Here is a 21,020-nt window from a genome sequence, read left to right as displayed (position 1 = left end):
TGTAAAAAATGGCATACAAATCTCCATCTAATTTTCAGTCCCTTAGCAAAGGTTTAGGAAGCTGAAGCAGTTCAAAGATGAGGTCAACCTGAGTATTTTGACATGACTGAAATGTATTTTCCTTTGTTTCTTGAAGGTGAATGACTGTTCTAGGCTAAAATTTTCAAAAAGTATTCAGGTGGAAAGATCCACCAGTACATAAAGTTTCAGCCCAACCCATTAATTTTTTTAAAGTTACAGTCAATTGAAAACAGTGTACTGTCACAGAAACTTTAGTGGTAAGTTATGCTACCATCATACCTGTTATACACGAGAGAGGAAATGGGATGAACTGGAAAGAGTTAAAGAATTTCCATGAACAGTTGATAAAGATTATAGTATGATATAGTGCTCTAGAACACTAAGAGTTAAAACTGGATTTCTTTTGATTCAGTATGTTTCATTTAAGAGCTTAACTTTTGACAATCACATCCCAATATTTTTGGGCTACATTGATAAAATATACAAAGCAGAAACAAATGTAGTTCAACTGAAAAATGAAGATGGAGTTAATGGATGGATAGGAAATAACACTATTTAAACTACATAGACAAATTCTATAATCAAGTAATTTAAAATAGACAGCTAGAACTATACACTAGAGTAAGAAAATACTTCAATTACTTTATCTTGTAGTCACTACATCTCATGTTCATTTCAGCTGTATGGAGCTAAGTGTTTATACTTATGAAGTCACTTAAAAAAAGAACAGAATACTTAATATGTTCAATCCCCCATATTCACAAAGCAATCATATAAACTTCCTGCAGCTTTATAGTATAAATATACAAGTTTATATCCAGTACTGCATACTGAATTGCCAGTAAAGTATATTTTATATAAATGTTTTATTTCTTTGCAGATATCAGGCAACTATCCAAAAACAAATTATAAGAGCCAGAACTATAGCTAAAAGAATGATATCTGGAAGCCACAAATGTGTGTTTATCTGTATTGCTTGTCGGAACATTTGCATGAATGCAGAATGAAAAGGAGGAAGAATAACTGGAATGATAAAGATGCTATGATCAAAACATTAATCAGAGAAAATAATTTTTTGCTAAATTAAACAAGAATCTTTTTTGCTATAGACAATAGCTGGAGCATACAAAAAATTACTAAAGTTTCAAGTTAAGTTATGAGAATGAGAGGATGAAATGGTATTTTCCATAATAGGCTATAATGAGCAGTGGCTCTTATTTTCTTTTCCTCCTTTTAGCTGCCAGAATACTTGCAGAAGCCCATCTGGTAGACCTTCACATCCATTTCTAGTTTCAAACCCACCCTAAAACAATTGAGCAATGTTTTTATATCCCCCTGCTCCCATCTTATGTGGTATACCTTTTAGCATTTGAGATAACTAGGAGCTCCCTCCTCATCCAGATTGATCTTCTGCCATGTTTGTCCTTTGGCTTGCTTGTCGTGTTTATCAGAAAGGGCCATTCTCGTGCTTTGTGGAATTTGTTCTTGAAGATTAACCAACTCTCCTGGCCTCCTTTGCTCTCCAGTGCAGTTGCCCTTTAGATCCTGCCAAGAAGACTCCTGACTAAGCTATAGACTGCTCTCCTGAGGTCCAGGGTTGTGATTCTACTACTTGCTTTGCTCTCTAATCTCAGGATTTTAAACTCCACAATCACATGGTTGGTGCAGCCAAGGCTGCCCTTGACTGTCTCATCTTTTACCCGTCCTTCGTTGTTTTTAGCAACACATTGAATAGAACATCTTCCCTGGTTGTCTAATTGATTACCTGTATAAAGAAGTTGTCTTCAACAAATTCCAGAAATCTCCTACATTCCTTGACAGACACTGGGTTGGTTGAAGTCTCCTATGGGTATGAAGGCCTGTGATTGTTGGGCTCCTTCAAGCTGTCAGAAGAAGACTTCATCTACTTTCTCAGTCAAGGAATCTGTAGCACACACCTACTAAAGCACCACCCACGTTGGTCTGTCCTGTGGTCTCTGCCTGTAAGCTCTCAGCTGGCTCGTAACCTGTTCCTACACAAAGCTCTGTTCACTCCACCTACTTCTTTGCCTTGACTGCAACTTCTCTTTACCTTCCTTTCTGGCAGTTTACTTCAAACCAGACAAAAGGAAGGCTTTAGTACAGTAAGATGCTTCCTCCAGATATTCATTAGGTATGCATGCAGTTCCTCTTGGCAAACCAAGTTGCACAATCATGACTAAAGTACTTTAATAGACTATGAATTTTATCAACTAGTAGTGTTTTTCTAGGATGCGGAGTTAATTTCACTTTAATTCCTTAAATACAACAGAGAAATAAAAATCCTATTTTATAATTTCTGAGATCTGGAATCACTGAGTATGCATAATTCTCTAGGGCAACAGATTATATTGTCATTTCTGAGGGAACTAAAAAAGACTTTTTTTCAGAATTAGCATATTAAGAAGTGAGCTTTTCATGAAAAAGAATACTATTTTAGCTTAATTAAAAATATTTTTAAATGTGTTTTATAAATACACATTTATGTGTTATAGATTTTATATATTTATACTTTATACACATTTATATTTTGTTTTATGTCTTGTAAGACTTTTAAAATAAGAATAAAATTATAGTAAATGTTACTATCATCTTGTAGTGCTTCCTAGTTCCTTTCAAAGCCAACAAATAAGAAGCTGCTGTTTGCTTCAGCAAAAGAAAATGAAAAATAAAAGTAAACATCATTTCACATCTTTCAAGAATAGAAAATAAGTCAAAACCCAGCAGAAGCATCTTGACTTCCTGCTTCATTCGGTCTCACAAGTAAATAGTCCAGTCCTTCTGACTGATTAATTCAATTCAATTAAGTTGAATTCTTTGAAGTCAGGCAAAAGAGAAGAGAATTAATAAGTTGTTCTCTAACACATCTTGCAAAAAAACACACTGTGAAAAATAGCTAAAACCTGACTAAAATACCTACAAATACCGGTGGGTTTATATGCCATTTAATGGACAGACTGCAATATCACTGAATAAATTCAATTTCAGTATTCTTTCTTTGTAAATGTATACATATATCTGATCAGTTTATGTGTGGAGTTACCAGGATTGCTAACAATGAAAGGCAGGTGGACCTGATGAACTGGGAGCTTCCCTTCTTTCTCAAAGTTTTGCAGTTATTCTTTTAATTGCTTGCTTGCTTTCTTTAAACTAACAAATACGCATTTAAATAATTCGAGGTAGCATAAATATCTAAGTAAGAGATCCGTGGGAGATCAGAATGAATTGATTATAACTGTCTTGGAGTTTTGATGCCTGATAGGCCCTGTATGTATTTAGTAACATATTCAAGGTTTTTGTTTCTTTTTTTAATTACAGATGGAGCCTAGTTAAAGGCAGAGCTTGAGTTTTGCCTGTAGATTTTGTGGAAAAGAGGCTTTTTAATTAATTATACACCTCATTAGTTTTTAAATTATAGTTGAACAAAGACAATGACTGTGATAAGAAAAATATGGAATTTTTTGTTCATTCGAGCTCAAGTATGTTATATATTTGGATATGGGTATTGTTTGTGTTTTGAATAGATCATGATTAGTAATTAAGTATGCAGAAAAGTATAGTCCATAGATAAACCTGAGAGTATTTGCTATTGTATTGCATTTTTGTACTAAAAGAAGTTTCTTTATCCTTCTTCAAGATTTGCATTTGTATTCTCATCATTCAGGTCATTTCACAGCTTCGAATCCTGAGCAGGTCAGTAACTGCTGGCTGCAAATTTGATAGAGAAATATGGTCTACTGAACTTTCTCCTGTTCTCAACCTATGGAAGAAACTTAATCAGGTAGGAGAGTAGCTAATTTGAAAAGACAACTGTTGTGTTTTTTTTTTCCAGTAACTGCATTTAAAGTAAGATCTAAGGAATTATCTTGAGTATTGAAACATAAGTGAAAAAGGAAATGAAATGCATTTGAGGTGGGTAGTACAATGTTATGTGTATGTAATTAGCTATGAAGTCTGTATGTGGGATAGCAGTATATTTCAAGTGACACCTTCCATTATATCTTACTGACTAGAGTTAAATATAACAGTAAAACAAAACTGCACTACATTAATACTCATTAAGAGCACATGTTGCTAATGGTTTGTTCTTTATCATTATTAATCATTAGCACTGCAAATTCAAAGCACTTACTGTTTAAAATTTGTGTCATAAATTAGTTGTGAGTATACAATACCATGAAGCTGAAGCCACATAGTCACCGCTGGTGGCTATGGTCCCTAATGGTCTTAGTTATCCAGGCTGAGGTAATCAAGCCTGAGGGCTCTTTGACAAGAGAAGCTGGACTTGATGCAGGCCTCATCTTTCTCCATCTATTTTTCTGCTTAAATATGGGAAAATGAATTACGCAATATTGGTGTTCTCTCCACTCCAGTATTTGTAGAGTCACCATATGCATCTGTATTTGACCTACATTTTTACTGCTCATAGTATCTTTAAAAAAGACCTCCTATTTATCTTGAACTTTCTTTGATTTTCTAACATTTTTATGCTGTTAGCAGATTAATTTATTTACCTTTAGAAGATCTCCTTTAGAATTGGATGGCCTCTGACCTTGTGTAGGGTTTTTTGAGGGACATTTGCTTAAGTAAGTTTCAGAAAAATGAAATAATAATGCCCTTTATCAAGATTAGTCTTCATAGTCTGTTCAACCAGTACTTGCTTTAAGCTTTGAAAAGTCTAGGCATCTTTAAAAATTCTACATACAGTGCATAAAGTTACATTCTAATTCTTTATTGATAGCTTAATGAAGGCATCGTTTGTTTTCAGAAGTTTTAAATAAAGACTGGGAATTGGAATGAAGAAAATAGTTGAATATCTGCTTAAGTTAACAACCATACATTATTTATTCATGAATGGGCACAGAATATGAGCTAAAATGATTTCCCAGTTATGAAGAGGTAAAATCACAAAACCGACCTATTCTTAAAGTCAGTAAAAAACTTTTTTCCCTCTCAGTTTTGGAATCATTTATGATTAGCTACAGACTCTTTATTACAGAATCATAGAGTCATAGAATGGTTTGAGTTGGAAGGGACCGTTAAAGATCATCTAGTCCAACCCCCTGCCATGGGCAGGGACATCTTTCACTAGATCAGGTTGTTCAAAGCTCCATCCAACCTGACCTTGAATGCTGCCAGGGATGGTCGTCCACAACCTCTCTGGAAAACTTGCCCAGTGTCTCACTGCCCTCATCATAAAAAAATTCTTCCATATATCTAGTCTAAATCTTCTATCTTTCAGTTTAAAACTGTTGCCCCTTGTCCTGTTACTACAGGCCCTGGTATAAAGTCTTTCTCCATCTTTCTTGTAAGCCTCATTTAAGTATTGAAAGACTGCAGTAAGGTCTCCCTGGAGCCTTCCCTTCTCCAGGCTGAACAACCCCAACTGTCTCAGTCTTTTTTTTATAGGAGAGGTGTTCCAGCTCTCTGATAATTTTCATGGCCCACCTCTGGACCATCTGGGATACAGTACTCCAGATGGAGTCTCAGGAGAGTTTAATAGTGGGGGAGAATTACCTCCCTCAACCTGCTGGCCATGATTCTTTTTATGCAGCTTGGGATATGATTGACTTTCTGGACTGCAAGCACACATTGCTGGCTCATGTCCAATTTTTAATCCACCAGTATCCCCAAGTTCTCTGCAAGGCTGCTTTTAATCCATTCATCTCTCTGTTGGTACTGATATTGGGGATTGCCCTGACCCAGGTGCAAGAACCTTGCACTTGGTGCTGTTGAACTTCACGAGGTGGTGGTCGTCGCTGTTGTTACTATTAATATTATCTTCTTTCCTTTATCTGTTGGATACAGGTAGTAGTAAAGTAGAGACAGATGGGGTAGATGCTGATAATACCTTCCATTTTATTTACAAGGAGCAGATATTAGTCTTCTACCTGTCAAATGTGTTTATCACTAAGGGTAGTTGGAAATAATGGTTGAATATCTTTCAAACTACTGAAACTCAGGAAGAATCCAGTATGGGTCTGAAATGAATCAAGCTGATGTATTTATAAATTCAAAGCTGTTTTAAAAATAAGCTACTTTTTATTCCAGAGGCAAAAAAGACTCAGAAGCTTGTTAATATGTAGACAAAGATCAACTACGTTTTAAAACATTTTTATTCCAGTGCTGAGTATGTAAATCAAAGATTAACTCAAAAAGGATTATCATACAAATACCTTGAAAATAGTTATTTTACATCTAAAGACTGATGACTCTGAAGCATAACAAAATTTACCACTTGACATAGGTTTGTCTTGTAGAATTTATACTGGAATAATTGATCATAACCTTTAAGTGTAGACATGTTTTTATCTATATACTCTCAATACCATATGGTCATCACTTTTATATTTTGTAACCTATTGTCCAAGTTTAGATAAAATAATAGACAACATTTGACTGGGTATTTCTCTGGACTGAAGACCAGTGTTTCACCCTACAAAAATCTATCTAAATAATTTAGAGTATACAATACAGCTAAATTGACAGAATGTCTATAGAATTTGTATAGTCAGTGAATTTCAGAATCAGTGATAAAACAAATTTTTACCTAATATTAGCAAACGTCTCACAAATCTATACATGGACTATTTAACTTGATGTGATGTTCCCACTGAAGAATTATATGACAGTCAAGTGTGTAAAATAATATTAATATTTTTCATGACTGCAAATTGTAATCTTTCAGTCAATAGTATTGAGTGCAGCTAACAGAGGCAGCAAATGCACACAGCAGTTGGCACAGCAGCTTGTGCACAAAAGCTTATGGAAGATGAGCAATTTTGCTCAGTAGAGGATACACATCATGGTAGTGATATGCCACGGGGCACGATCCCCAGCTGCTGTTGGAAGCAATGGACCCTCTAAGATGAGAATATTGGCTCACAGAGATCCAGAAGGAGGATGCAGGTCTGCATATCTCGAGCTGCAGAGAGTGCCTGGTGCCGCTTCCTGAGGTGGTCTTCTAACCTGCAGGAGATGTGTGCTTGTTGATGATCTGCGTCACCAAATTAAGGAGCTGCAAGAGGTCAGTGGACTTTGCAGCATCAGAAATAGATTAGCTGTATCTTTTCTGAGACACTGTAGTTTGAAGAGCCAACCCCCCAACTTTCCTGAAGGAGGTGCAGGCAGTGTCTGTGCCTGTTGGTATGAGAAGTGAAGACTTACAGGATGGCAAAAGCCAGAAACTTGTGACTTCTGGCACCAGGAGGAAGGCTTCTGCTCCACCTCAAGGTTTTTGACCAAAACAGCAAAAATGGCAGATATACATTGGAAATTTTAGCTTTTTCATTTTAGGCATTTCGAAATGGGAAATAATTCTTATATATTACTACAGTGTTGAGGACTTCTGTGTTGTTACTTTTTCAGAAATATTTCTGGAAATTTGCGGGACTCATTTTTCCTTTCAGTGGCATACATTTTGCAAGGGCCAATTAAATGTTACTACCAATTATTCAGACATTCTGAAATTGTGTAGCTGGGGAGTTTATTATTCTTTGTCTATCCATAACAATCGAATCCAGCCAGAATGCAGACTCAGAATTTTTCATTGAATTTTACTCTAAATGAAAAAGATACTTAAAATCTGGTTCAAATCAATGCACTCCTGAGTTGAAAGTTGCACAAGCAATCTTCCTCTTTCTGTTTAGCTGTTCTGGACTAGTACAGAATGTCTTGACATTTTCATCTATATTACCTTCATTTGAAAGCACAGATTTTAATTCTTGCCATTGGAAAACACCCTTGTAATGAATGCTGTTCTAAAACTGCTTCTGCAGTGCCTTTCAGTGTGATTTAATAACAGCTTAACACTAATCAAATCAATTAAACTCTCATGAACCTGCCATTAAATTAAAAAAACAAAAGCCTAAATACTCAGATGCTTAGTATAAGTTTGCATGAAAGACTGTTTACTGAAAAAAATTAAGCCATCACTGAATAACTTGTCAAACAAATGTTACACAAATTTAAAAAAAAATCTTCCTTAATGTGGAAGGATGGCCCACTACAGCCTGTTGGCCAGGGCTGGGCCATCAGAGTAATTCAGCCAGCCTGTGTCCTGATATCCGTTCTCTTCCCATGTAGCCTTCTGCCATGACAGAGTGTAGATCAGGACCTATATAAGCACTTCATTGCCACATAACTGGATCAGTTGGAAATCACTGTGCAACGGAACTCAGGTGTTGCCCATCATATGATAGTTTTCAAAGATGTGCAAAAATATCAGGATGCAATGGGGCTGTGTAAGTGTTTCATCATGCCCAAATGGCTCTCTGTCATGAGTGGCGTGAGAAAGGAATCAGTGCTATATTTTTGTTGTAAGGTGGATGCATGTTCTGCCTTGTTTGAGGGAAACCCTTTAGTACCTCCATGGAAGTTAGAAGGCCCACCCATAATAGAAATTTGGAAGCAGCTGCTTCAAAATTATTTTTGTTGAATATATGATCATAAGCTGTCATGATGTGTTCTGCCCTATCTTTTGTTATGTTTGTAAACTGAAGACTAACTAATAATTTTCATAAAGTTGCATAATGATGCAAGACAATTACAGAAGTGGTTTTGAAAATGAATGGTTTGTTGCTTTTTTTCTCTAAAACATTAGGAACCTCAGCTTTAACAAAAGAACAATATTTTTTTCACCAAGGAAAATCAGTGAAGCAGAAATATAGGGTCATTCTTGCTTGTATTTTCAACAATGAAAAATTTGTGTAATAAACAGTGAGAGGCTAATATCTAAAAGAATAGACAGAGAGACTCAAGGGAGGAAGCAGAATAGGTACGTCAAAAGGTCAGTGGAGGTTTCTAAAACCCACTGCCACCACCAAAATTGAATTTTGAATTAAATGCAGAACGAGGGGAGGTATATGAGTTTATTTTCATTATATTGGTTACATTTCTGAGGAGGCAATTTTCAGAACATACTGGAATTTGGAAAAGCTCGAATTTAGGAAGGTAATGAAGAAAAGCTCTGGAACAGTTTACGTGAGACTATATGAAGTCTTGTACTGAGATGGTAACAATCGCAGAAGTGAAAGAAGGAAAATGATCAAAGTCTCAAAATACACGTAATTTAATATCAGTAGCATAATACAGTATTTAATGTTAAAGATTAGAACCTATCTTCAGTTTCTTATGATTGGGAAAAGTACTCAGTCCTTCAGCAGTTCTTCATCTTAATTCCCAAGCAGGTCATGAGGATATTTTTAAAGCTAATGTGAGTTATATACATAATGGATTTTAAGGGAATGTAATAGAACATTAAAGTATAAGCTGATATCGGTATTCAAGTTTAATTTTCCTATAAAAATGACAGATGGGTTGTTTAACAAATTCTCAGGAGAAAGCATTAAAGACAGTGATGAAGTGAATATGCAATTCATAGGAGGCTGTTATGTAAAGGGCAGTATTGAGGAACTTAGAGGCCTTCTCTTTCAGTAAGTTTTTCATGAATTAAGACAGTATATATGAAAGACTGAGCAAAGACTGGAAGTTGCAATGTCTTTGTTCTTCCTTTTTTGTGCAATTAAATACTGCATTAAGAAATCAGCAACTAGCTTGTGCTAGTTTTACATCACATTTTATGTATACTCAACAAACTATGGTCTCAGAAAAAATGAAGTGAAACTGGTACTGTGATTTCAGGATGCATGCAAAGACAAAATACAAAACATAACATTTCTAAATACTGTATGTTTCTTACACTTTGAACAGTAAGTAACTTTGTTGTATATCTTTTTAAGAATGTGGGAGGGAAGACCTTATCTTAATTTTTCTGTCAGTCACAAACCAAAGTATATCTATTACTCTTTCACTTAGGTTTTCTCATATTTTTGCTTGGTAGTTGAGTGCAGTGTGAGCTTGAAATGAAAAATACATGAAAGTTCTGACAAAGGACCTGGGAATGATTATGGAGGCAGCCATCCTGTGTGTTCTGGAAAGCAAGATGACATGTGACAATTCAGAAATTTATTTAATCTGAAAAAAAGTCAAAACTATTTGTTATTTTAAGAGATACTTCAGAGAAAGTAAAATCTGATTTTACCTTTAATAAATTACTAGAAATTTAAATAGGAAGACTTTTTTTCTCAAAGGCTAGGGTTGTCTTTTAGTATTTGTGTCTTGTAGAATTTTCCAATAACGGTTTAAATTCCATAACTGGAATTCAGTGCAGCATTTGTCACATGTCAGGTTGGCAGTTTCAGAACACATGCTAAAATATATTTATGTTATAAACTGCATATGAATTAAGATTTGCAAAATGATACCATCTCTTGAAATTATTGAATAAATTTGGCTTTTCAGTAGCTGTAATGGAATGGAAGTACGTAATAAAAATGTCAGTGTGAGAGCAGCAGTTCCCCTCTGTCCTGGTTTCGTCTGGGATAGAGTTAATTTTCTTCCCAGTAGCTGGCACAGTGCTGTGTTTTGGATTCAGTACTAGAAGAATGTTGATAACACACTGATGTTTTTAGTTGTTGCTAAGCAGTGCTTACACCAGTCAAGGACTTTTCAGCTTCCCCTGCTCTGCTCGGTGCACAAGAAGCTGGGAGGGGGCACAGCCAGGACAGCTGACCCCAACGGGCCAAAGGGCTATTCCAGACCATATGGCATCATGCTCAGTATATAAAGCTGGGGGGAGTTGGCTGGAGGGCAGCAATTGCTGCTTGGGGATAAGCTGGGCATTGGTCAGTGGGTGGTGAGCAATTGCATTGTGCATCACTTGTTTTTATCATTATTATTATTATTATTATTATTATTATTAATTACTCTTTTCCTCTTCTGTTTTATTAAACCATCTCTATCTCTACGCACAGCTTTTACTTTTTTTTCTGATTCTCTCCCCTGTCCCACTGGGGAAGGGGGCGGTGAGTGAACAGCTGTGTCATGTTCATCTGCTTGCTGGGTCAAACCACAACACTCTGAGTCTGAGTTACTCAGGATTTAGACATAATATTATATTTATTTTGTATTTATTTTTTGGTTTTTTTAAATTTATTTCCAGGTTGAACTAGTCTTAGCAAAACAAGAGCTATATCTGGCAGCATGGTTTATAGTATCCAATACAATCCTGTTATGCGGAGTACACTACTGCTTTTTATATTGACACATTAACACAAATACTAAAAGCAGTGATTCAGCTAACTGAAGATTTTTCAGAAATTCCAGTATGTTCTAAGTAATTGGGTAGACAGAGTTGTCTCAGAAGAGTGGTACCTTTATTATGCGTCTCACAGACAATACTCGAAGTAGCATTATAGTTTTAATCCAGTGTCAGAAAAGGAGGGGTACCTGAATTAACTCAAAGCTAAGAAGTTTATATGAAGTATTACAAATTAAAGAATGCCTTGTATGACATAATCGTTTCCCTGCATTTACTAAATGGACATGATGTGTTCTTTTTTAGAATTCTAACCTGATTCATCAGAAGGTGTCTCCTCCTGTGGAGCAACAAGGATCTCCAATCTTATCATTCATTACTCTGGAACAATTCAATGCTATTCGCCTTGTGCAAAGTGTCCATCAGTCACTTGCTTCTTTAAGTAAAGTTATCAGAGGTACCTCATTACTGAGTTCTGAAGTACAAAGACTAGCAAGCGCTCTGCTAAATCAGAAGGTAAGTCATTTTGTCATGAATTTACATTACAAGCAATGAAATAAAACAAGGAAACTGAACAAAATTCTGATACATATTTTCATGTCACCATTTGGTCTAAATTCTTTTACTGATAGAGACTCTAAAATGGAGTTCTTTTATTGATAGTGACTCTCAAACAGAACCATGTTTTTTCTGGAATGAAAACCCAGAAAAAAGTTGCTTCAAGTACTTGCAGAAGCATCTGAGTATATTGTACTTTCATCAAGCTTTCTCTTAAGGACAAATCCAATAAGATTAGAAGTTGTGGAATAGTATTTCCATTTCAAATACCAATTCATTCTAGGTAAGTGAAATACATTAGCCGGTAGAACCTCTAAATCTGTCCCTTTTCTTCACTTTTACAGTTTCTTAAAATTTAAGTTTTAATGAAGCTGTAATCGCAGTTTGCACTCTACATTTATTCATTACGGATTATTGCCATATCACACCAGACAAGCTGCACCTACCATATTGATCTATCATCTCACCCTGTATTCTTGTACAAGAAAAGCAAACAAAATTTGTACATGTACCTTCTCCGTGTTTTCTACCACCAAACTGGGCATGTTTATAAACTGGTACAATTAGTAACTGCAAATTTACATGGTCTGTAATTAATAGCTAAGATAATTAGATTCCAAAGATAGTCAAACATTGACATGAAACTCCATGGTTTTGTTTCACCTTCAGTAATTGACAAATTGTGTTGATGCTAATGCATAGATATTGAGATTGGCCCAACACTGAACAATAATTCCTATTAACATCTTGCTTATCTTCTTGCAAGGATCAAGTACTGTTAAAAAGAATATTATGCATTTGTTGATCTATCAAATTTCTAATTAAAACAATAATTAGATTCTTTGTCTTTTCAGATTCAGAAAACAGCATTTGTTAGCAAAATTGCAGTACAATTAGAATAAATTAACATTTTCGTGTTAGAGATCTCATTGCCTTTTCAAACACGTTTTGACTGTGTGGTAGAAATTGGTGCTAAGTACAAGTCATAGTGAATGCAAATGATACATGCAATGGCCATTTTTTATTATTTATAGTTATATTTCTTGTTACTGAGCAAGAGAGTATGGCTTGCTTGCGTGCTTAAGCTGCACTCTTAAATTGGAAGCAGCAGGAGCTATGAAGCTGATCACTGTCACAGAAATGTACTTAAAGATTCTGTGCATTTTTATCTCTCACAAACATCAGTTCAGTCCTTCCTGATATATTGAACAAAGTGCTTCTGGTATTTCATCTGCTTACTTACCCACTTACCTTGACACAGATCACTTTATTGGATTGTGACCGTAAAGCAGTCTTTTCACAGCCCTCCGGAGAGGCTGCTGCTACACTCTTGGCTTGGCAGCTAAACCTCACCATATTTATCATCTTAAAGTGATTCGTTTCATGTATTTTCTGTACACAGTTATTATTTCGTTTAGTGTGGTCATGTTATGTAACAAAGGACTATTTTTAAAAACTTGCATTTTGAAAGCACCAAGACTGTAGTTCTTTTGTAGGACCTGAAGAAGCTGCTAATTTACCAACAGAAACATGAAACTCAATAAATGTATGACTTCTAATGGTTTCAGCAATGTGCCTTATTTGTGCAAAATTGATATTTTAGTGTACAACTGAAATATGCTTCCATACTAACAATTAGCTTAAACTTGGAGTAATTTAGGGTGATATGTTAGCCACATTAGTTGAATGCCTTCTAAATGATAGATAGCTGCCTGTAAATGCATAGCAAAAGAATGAAAAATGCAAGGATAATAGCTTCAAATACAAAAAGTTTTCAAAAAAACATAATTATGCAAAAAAGCATGCAGTTAATTGTCTTGTATGTATTCTAGTTTATTCAGTTCATTCTTAATTAGTGCCCACGGATCCAGATATTTTCTGGGTTTTATCTATAAATGGTACACATGGAATATTTACTGCGAAAGATACTTTTTCTTATGAACTCCTGTGATCAGATTTTGAAAATCTGTTCAGCACATGTGCTATTAGATTGTGAACCTTCTTCCAAATGCAACTGGAAATGTTAAACAGTATAAACTGTTTATTCTGCTCAGCATCTTCAGTGTTGTGCAATATATTCCCCAGGTAATGACTTACATCAATTCTCTTTCACTTAAGTAGGAGAATCTTGCAGAGTCAATTTCAGTGTGCTTTACAGATCCTGTGGAGTAGGTACGATTAACGTTTTTATCCTTATTTTATAAGGAGAAAATATAATGGATCTTTTAAGCCTTTCTTTTTGAGGTCAGTGAGAAATCTGTATGGGAAGGCCTTGCAGGATGTTATTCTCAGGTGGTGTTCCACAAACACTTTAAGATGATGAGAAAATAATCATGTGGAGGAATTGTACCAGATTCACTTCACCACAAAGCCACACAACTGTGCTCAAGTGTGTTCAAGTCTGAGGAGGCAGCAGCAAAGGAGTGGGAACCTGTGGCTGCAGTTGAAAGATGGCATTACGGCTTTCTAAGAAAGAATCAACTTAGGCCTTTTTGAAGTGCTTGTGGAACCTACTGATGTTCTCTTATTGAATAGCAGAGGTTCTTGTAAGTTCTCCATCAGCACTGTATCTGTGAGCCACATAAAGAAATTGCAGGAATATGACCTTCCTGTTGGTGGTTATATGCTTTGATCATTATATTACATGTATTGCCTTTTCTCTTTATAGATATATTTAATCTCCAGATTATTTAATTTCATGGAAATTGCTAGTTTAAAATGTAATGATGATGGTTTTGAAATGGTTACTTTCTGTAAATATATTTTTATTTCAGTGTCCCCTCACATGGCAAACCAAGTGGGAAGGTCCAGAAGATCCTTTACAATATCTTAGAAGTCTTGTAGCTCGAGCACTTGCTATACAGGTAATTTTGAAGAGTGACTTCACCTCAGTACTCTCATGTTTGGTGACGTGGTATACTGTGTGAATTGCACTACAGTAGGCCTTTCCAAACTCAAGTCCCAAAGAGTTCTATGTGTGTGAAAAGGCATGTAAAAATATAAAGATAGATGAGAAATGTGAAGACAGCAGGCTGAGCAATTTGAAGTCAGTAACTTTAAATACAGTAATGTTTACATCTTAGATTTTAGTCATTAGTCTTTCTGATGAACTGTGGGGAAAAAGATTTATTTACTCAGATGAATCTTTATATCTAAGTCAAGACACACTCTTTAATCTGACAGAGACTTGTATAAAGAGATAAGATGAAGCAATTATAATAGAGGTAATGTAGAAATTAATAGAAGACTAGTCTTTGAAGCAAATAAAGAAAACATCTGCATTCTCCAGGTTTACAAGGGGTTATAATAGAAGGTGCAGAGACTGACAACAGCTCTGTCAATCTACAGTCTGACAGAAAAGAAGGAAACTTTTATTTAAGGTAAATCTATCTATACTTTGACTAACAGAAGAGGTATATTTAAGATAACAGACAAATAAAATAGTCATTTATAGAAATTAACTAGTGTTTAAGGAAACAGCTTTCATCACGTTGGATACATAGCGAAGAAACTGTGAGAAGGAAGGTTCCTTTAGGAGGGACAGATCTTTTATTACCTCTAGGCAAGAAATAGAAAGCTGCTGGTTTTGACCTTGAATAACCCAGTCTTGTCCAGTGGGACATGACGATTTTTGTGAACATTAGTGTTGACTGTCAGATTCAGAAGGAAGATTTGACGGGAACATGATTTCTAGGCATTACATTTTCTAAAGAAACTATCAAATGGGTGTTTCCAAAGTATTCATAAGATTCTTGTTATGCAAGCCATTTCTTTTGGCTAATGCTTAATTTTTCTTTATCCTTTCCTTCACAAAAAGGTTCAAATTATAAACAATAAAGTGTAAATATGTACAGCAACAAGTGATAATGCGTGTTCAAATGTTCTATTCGTCATATAATCAGAGTTGAACTTAGTCCCTTCTGACTATTATAGTCATTCAAAAAGCATCACTTGTCACTCACTGACTTGTGTGGCTGAGTCATCAGTGTTCATAATCTCCAAGACTACCTTGCAGTTTGTGACTTCTACCTTTTTTTGGTTGTGACTGAACTGCATGCGATTTTCCGTACTTATATGATTTTTTTTTTAAACGGAAGCCTGAGATCGGAGTTCAAGCTTCTGTGTGGAGGACACCTCCCATACCAAGTGAAGGTAATGTAGCAGAGTGTAACAGAATTAAATTAGTCTTAATAGTAATAGATGATTTTCAATCAAGCATATTAAAAAAGTTTATATTTCCATATATTACTCCAGTCAACTATATTAACAAATGTGCTGCATTATGTGACCATGATAGTAATCTTCCTTTTTCACGTTTTGAATTACTCATTTTTATGTAAAGTTACTATGAAGAAAATATTAACAATTTCAAACATTTATTGTAAGAGGGACAGATTATTAAGGCAGAGCTTTACAGTAGATATTTAGCTGTATCCATAAGCAGTAAATTGCATTAATTTTTTTGTTAGTGACCAGATACTGGTCATTATATTCTTAATATTATTTTTTATGTCAAATGTGTAATACAGTTGTATTTGAAGCAATTCTTAATAATACCATATCAGTCTGTTTTGCTTCTCAATCTTCTAGTCAGATCACATCTGAAATACATTGTCTACTTTTTTATTTTGTATATTTTACCAGAAAAATGTTGATTATTTCTAATTATGCATTTTAGCTGAATCATCTTTTTCCTTAAATGTGATTCCAATTCATGTTTATGCATATTACACGAAGATTTTGATTAGCCTTGATCATTTCTTAATTAACTTTCCTTATTTTGTGACTTTCCAGTATTGATTTTATAAATATAATTTATCATTAGTTAATTATAAATTTAGTATTCAGAAATTCAATAAGAGCTTCAATAAAGATTTTCTCATAACTCTGAAAATTATCTTCAGATTTATATTTTAATAAAGGTCATATTTTCAATTGGTTTAGTTTTAGATGACCAACTCCATCATTGTGGTTTTTTGATATTTACTTATACCTCCACCCATTTAATTTACTGTAAGATACTGACTTCTAATTTCACCGTTTGAGACAGGTTTGATTTAGGTATTTTTCAAGAAGAAAATAGGAGACATTGAAATGTCAAAGTTGTACTGAAAGATTGCATCTACTAAGGATGCAGTAAGGCTATACTTAGGTTATTAGTTAAAGGCTACCTCATCAAGATATCTACTGCCAGTGCAGAAAATAATAAAAGCAACTCTTTGTTACAAACATTTAATGGGGGTGGGGAGGAACCCAAAATATAGGCCAGATGGTAGAATAATTATAGCAGAATTTATAGACGTATAAAGATGTTCTGAGAGCATTACACAACAACAGACAGAAAAACAACAGGTGTTGCATTTTCTCAGGTCTGAATTCACTCAGTAAAAGCAAAGTAAAAAAAAGGAAACCTGCCTACTTAAAGTGTGAACAAATCAGTATATGCAAAAGGCAACAGAGCCATGTTTTGCTGTGCATTATGTTGTAGTGATAGAGCTGATGGAAATATGTCATTTATCCCCTGGTGGGATATCAGGTTCTGACATTTGGATGTTAGCTTTTGCTTTAAATTAGAACAGAAGTTCTGTGTATTGAGCATTTTTCTAAGATGAAGAGTTCTGAATACTTTCAATTAGCAATGCTGACATTGAACTTTGCAGTATCATGTTTCAACTTGTCTGTCGACAGTGATTTATTTGTTATCAACATTAAGATATGAAGCTTATGAATCATTATAGATCTTTGTGGGTTTTGTGTAATTCTTTGGGTAATGCTTGGTCCTTATACTCCCAGTTTCCTCGTGGTGGCATCTTAAAATGTGTTCTGTAGTTTCCCTCTCTCACGGTACATAATTATAGCTCAGCAATAATATACATCTGCATATAATGGAATTTTAAGTCCTTCCCAGTCTGTAGGTAAGCATCTTCTCATGGCTATGGATACCAGCAGGAGAGAAAGAGAGACCCAGAACTACAGCTATTAAGAGGCAAAACAGCAGCCCAGGCAAATGTCAGATGAGTATCAACATTGAAAAAATGTTTCAGGTTAACAAATTGGAACATAGTTTTTGTTTCCACAAGAACTAAATAAAGAGCTTAATTTCACTTCTTCCAAAAAAAACCCCAAAACACTAATCCCAACAAGACCTTATATTTTAAATGAAAATATTTATTTTATTCTTTTGGACTGAGCTGCTTTTAAGTCATCTGTAAAAACAGTTCTTCCTTTGGAAGGCTGTTTGGTCAGACACCTGGTTAAAGGCTTACAGCACACACTGAAAATGAAGACTGTTCAACCTCAGAATCATAAACACTAGTTTCAGAGTTCTAATCAAGGAAATGTTTATGAATACTGAAAGTTTTTATTTGCGTGTTACAAAATTTTCTGTTGAAAATGTGTGTCTATCTATGAAGTACTCAATAGTATATAAAAAAAGTTATGTTTCATATTTTATCAGACTTGTATGTATCTCTCTGGGATGCTGTTATCTTTTATCCTCTCCCATCCTGAGTGAAATCTAGGGTAGTAATATTTAATTTCAATACTTGTTTGACCCCTTAGTATAAGATTTTTACTATTTTACTACTTTTTTACTATTTGAGGTAGAACAGCTTTGTTTCTGTTTTGGAACCCTTACTATTCCTCTGTTTCAACAATCAGCTCCCCAGAAAAGTAGATTGGACACCCAAGGTATATGAGGTTTGAACTCTTGGAAATCGCATGCTGAAGCTACTTGAAAACCTTGCAATAGGAGACACAGGATTCTTCCTTCACACCCAAGGCATGTTAGGCAAAGAGCTTTAATTTTCCTTCACTGATAACAGGCTCTTAGAAAGCCAAGTCCTCTCAATTTTCACTGAGATAAGGAACTGTGAGGGCCAGCCTATAAATCAGTCTTAATGCAACAGTAGATGATATACACATAAAATCTGAGACGTAGAGGCTGAGAGTGAATCCCAGAATAGTCAGGCACACATACCCTGTACAGACCCAGCCAGCCACACACACAGGCTAACGGAGAGAGAGGATGACAGTACCTTTACAGGCAGCTGCATAAACACAGACATCACAAATAGCCCTGTCCTGTTTCGGTTGTTCACTGCTCAAGAAAAAAACACCCTTCACGAGTCTTGCTGATTTTTGGTCTTTCTGCTGTCTTGCTTCCAATCCCTGCAGCATGCAGCACTCGGACCTCTCATCTTCTTGCTGGTTGGTACTGTTAGAAGTTTGCTAGTGGATTCCCTTCCCCCACATAGAGAACACACTTGCACACAAAAATAACTAAAAATAGAGCTTAAGAGGCGGATAGGACAGACTTTGGTGATCGGGTACAATGTTGGCCACAGTGTACTGACCAGCAGCCTCCCTCAGTGCAACCTGCCTTTTTATACCTCTCTATCTGTTTTCCCATTTTTGTTCATCTCCCATCTACCTTTTCCCACCTTTGGTTCTTCCCCTAAATATCCCATAATAAATATCATACAATCCCAGAATTGTACTGTCCCCAAATTTACCCACTTGGGCATTCCATAAGAAGTCCTATACCCCTTTAAGTAGTAACCTTGCTTAGTTTGCATAGCATTTCAGAGGTTTTTCTGATAGATTGCCTTAGCAGATTTTGCAGCAGGGACAATAGCTTAATGGTTTGTCTTTTATGGTTTTAGGAGTAGCTGATTCAGATGGATTAGGCTGGCTGCATTCCCCACCTTGTCATTGTTCCTCTCATCATTTTTTCTCTATTTGAACAGCTGTTATCAAGGTACCTGTACATTGCAGAATACCTCAGATTTAGTATTCTAATATTAAAGCACAAAAATTTGTAAAAATATTGTGTTTTAAATCCCCCCATTCTATTATTTTAATTCAAAGTCCAGAATGCTGTGAAGAATACACCTTATTCTGAAGAATTAGCATTTTTCTATTGCTTTTCTTGGCTTCTCCTCTTCAGCTGTCATGAATATCAGAACAAAAATACAACTGCAGCCTAACATTATCTGCTAAGAAACGGAGCCCTAGTTGGCTCCCACAGCACTCATCATGTTGCAGCATGATTTCACTTTGTTCAGAATTTATCAGCCAGGATATATGTTTTCAAGACCTTTTATCTAAGTGATAACTGCTTGGTAAAAATTAGAAATTTGCAAGTACTACTAAAAAAATTTAGATGTTTTCTTTGTCTCTTCTGTAATAGGCCAATTTGAAGCTCTGATAGATCTGTCATATCATGTCCCTTTTTAATCACTGTTTCAGTTAGATTGTATTAATTAAGTGGTGCCAGTATAGAGTAGTAGCAATTTCTAAAGAGACACTGTCCAAACAAGTTGCCACGCCAAATGTAAGATGAAAGTATCAGACCTGCACAGGTCATAGGAGTTGTCCACTGAAATAAGGTCTGCCTTCCAAGGAAGCTAAAGCAGAAGCTGAAGCATTTTTTATGCTTAGAGAGTTCATGTACTCTTGTGATTTACAGAAAGCTGTGTCTTGCATGGGTGCCTGAGGTGGAAGGATTCCTTAAGTTTTCTTTTTTTGTTTTGTGCACCAATTCAAGACTTTACTTTCCAGAGGTAATGAAATCATCATTTCTCATAGTGAAACGATTATTTTCCTGCAGAATACAGTGGATTTTCACATTATATCTGCAAACTTTGCAGTTTTAAATGCAAATATTTTTTGGTGGTCAGTGAGCAAGCATTATCTCAAGTTTTGGCAAAACAATTTGCTTTATGCATGAAAAAGTTTGTAAAAAGCAGCATTGGAAAAGGAAAAATATCTTGATTTGCATTCTGTCTGGGTTTACTGTGAGTTGTTGAAGCTTAATCCCAATGAAGTTTGGATGTTCTGGTAAATTTGAGCATCCACAAGTTATGGGCTTTTCTGTAAATGTCAGCCTTAAATGATTTGAAATGTAGTCCTTTTCAACAGAATTCAACTCCCGTTGGTTAAACTCTCAGAATTCTAAACATGTTTTTTGAGAATGGCTATTCTTTTTTAATTATTAAGTACTGTCTTGTAAGCAGAAGTTTCAGCAGCACCCTTTATCATACCACTAACCAGTTGTTCAGCTCTGTGTGGAATATTGATTGCAGAAGGTGATCACTCATAAATTGATTTTTGTAAGTGCTGCATAAATAAGAAGAAAAACCGAGGTCATTGTCTCTATGCACTTTCTGCGAAATTACCTTATTTTAAAGAAAAATATCTTTTTTTTCTAACCTCAGTTTAAATTTAAAAGAACTAGATATAGTGTTCTGTGTTTCTTCTATGGATACAAGTTAGTTTTTATATAGTCCATAAGTTAGAAGAAACTGCACCATGTGTTATATAA

General features: G+C 35.3%; 1 protein-coding gene across 1 annotated transcript in view; it reads left to right on the top strand.

Moving 5' to 3' along the window:
* The window catches only part of DYNC2H1 (dynein cytoplasmic 2 heavy chain 1), a 169,281-nt gene that overhangs the window by 128,312 nt on the left and 19,949 nt on the right, over positions 1 to 21,020 (top strand). The window contains exons 83-85 of the mRNA XM_009641758.2: positions 3,704 to 3,820; positions 11,444 to 11,653; positions 14,470 to 14,559. Of these exons, the coding sequence (XP_009640053.1) occupies positions 3,704 to 3,820; positions 11,444 to 11,653; positions 14,470 to 14,559 (417 nt within the window). The remainder of the gene's footprint in view (positions 1 to 3,703; positions 3,821 to 11,443; positions 11,654 to 14,469; positions 14,560 to 21,020) is intronic.

Source organism: Egretta garzetta, unplaced genomic scaffold (assembly GCF_000687185.1).
Source record: "Egretta garzetta isolate BGI_Z169 unplaced genomic scaffold, ASM68718v1 scaffold547, whole genome shotgun sequence".
NCBI classification, from domain to species: Eukaryota; Metazoa; Chordata; class Aves; order Pelecaniformes; family Ardeidae; genus Egretta; species Egretta garzetta.
The sequence above is the reverse complement of the archived record's forward strand: the minus strand, read 5'-3'. Positions and strand labels throughout refer to the sequence as shown.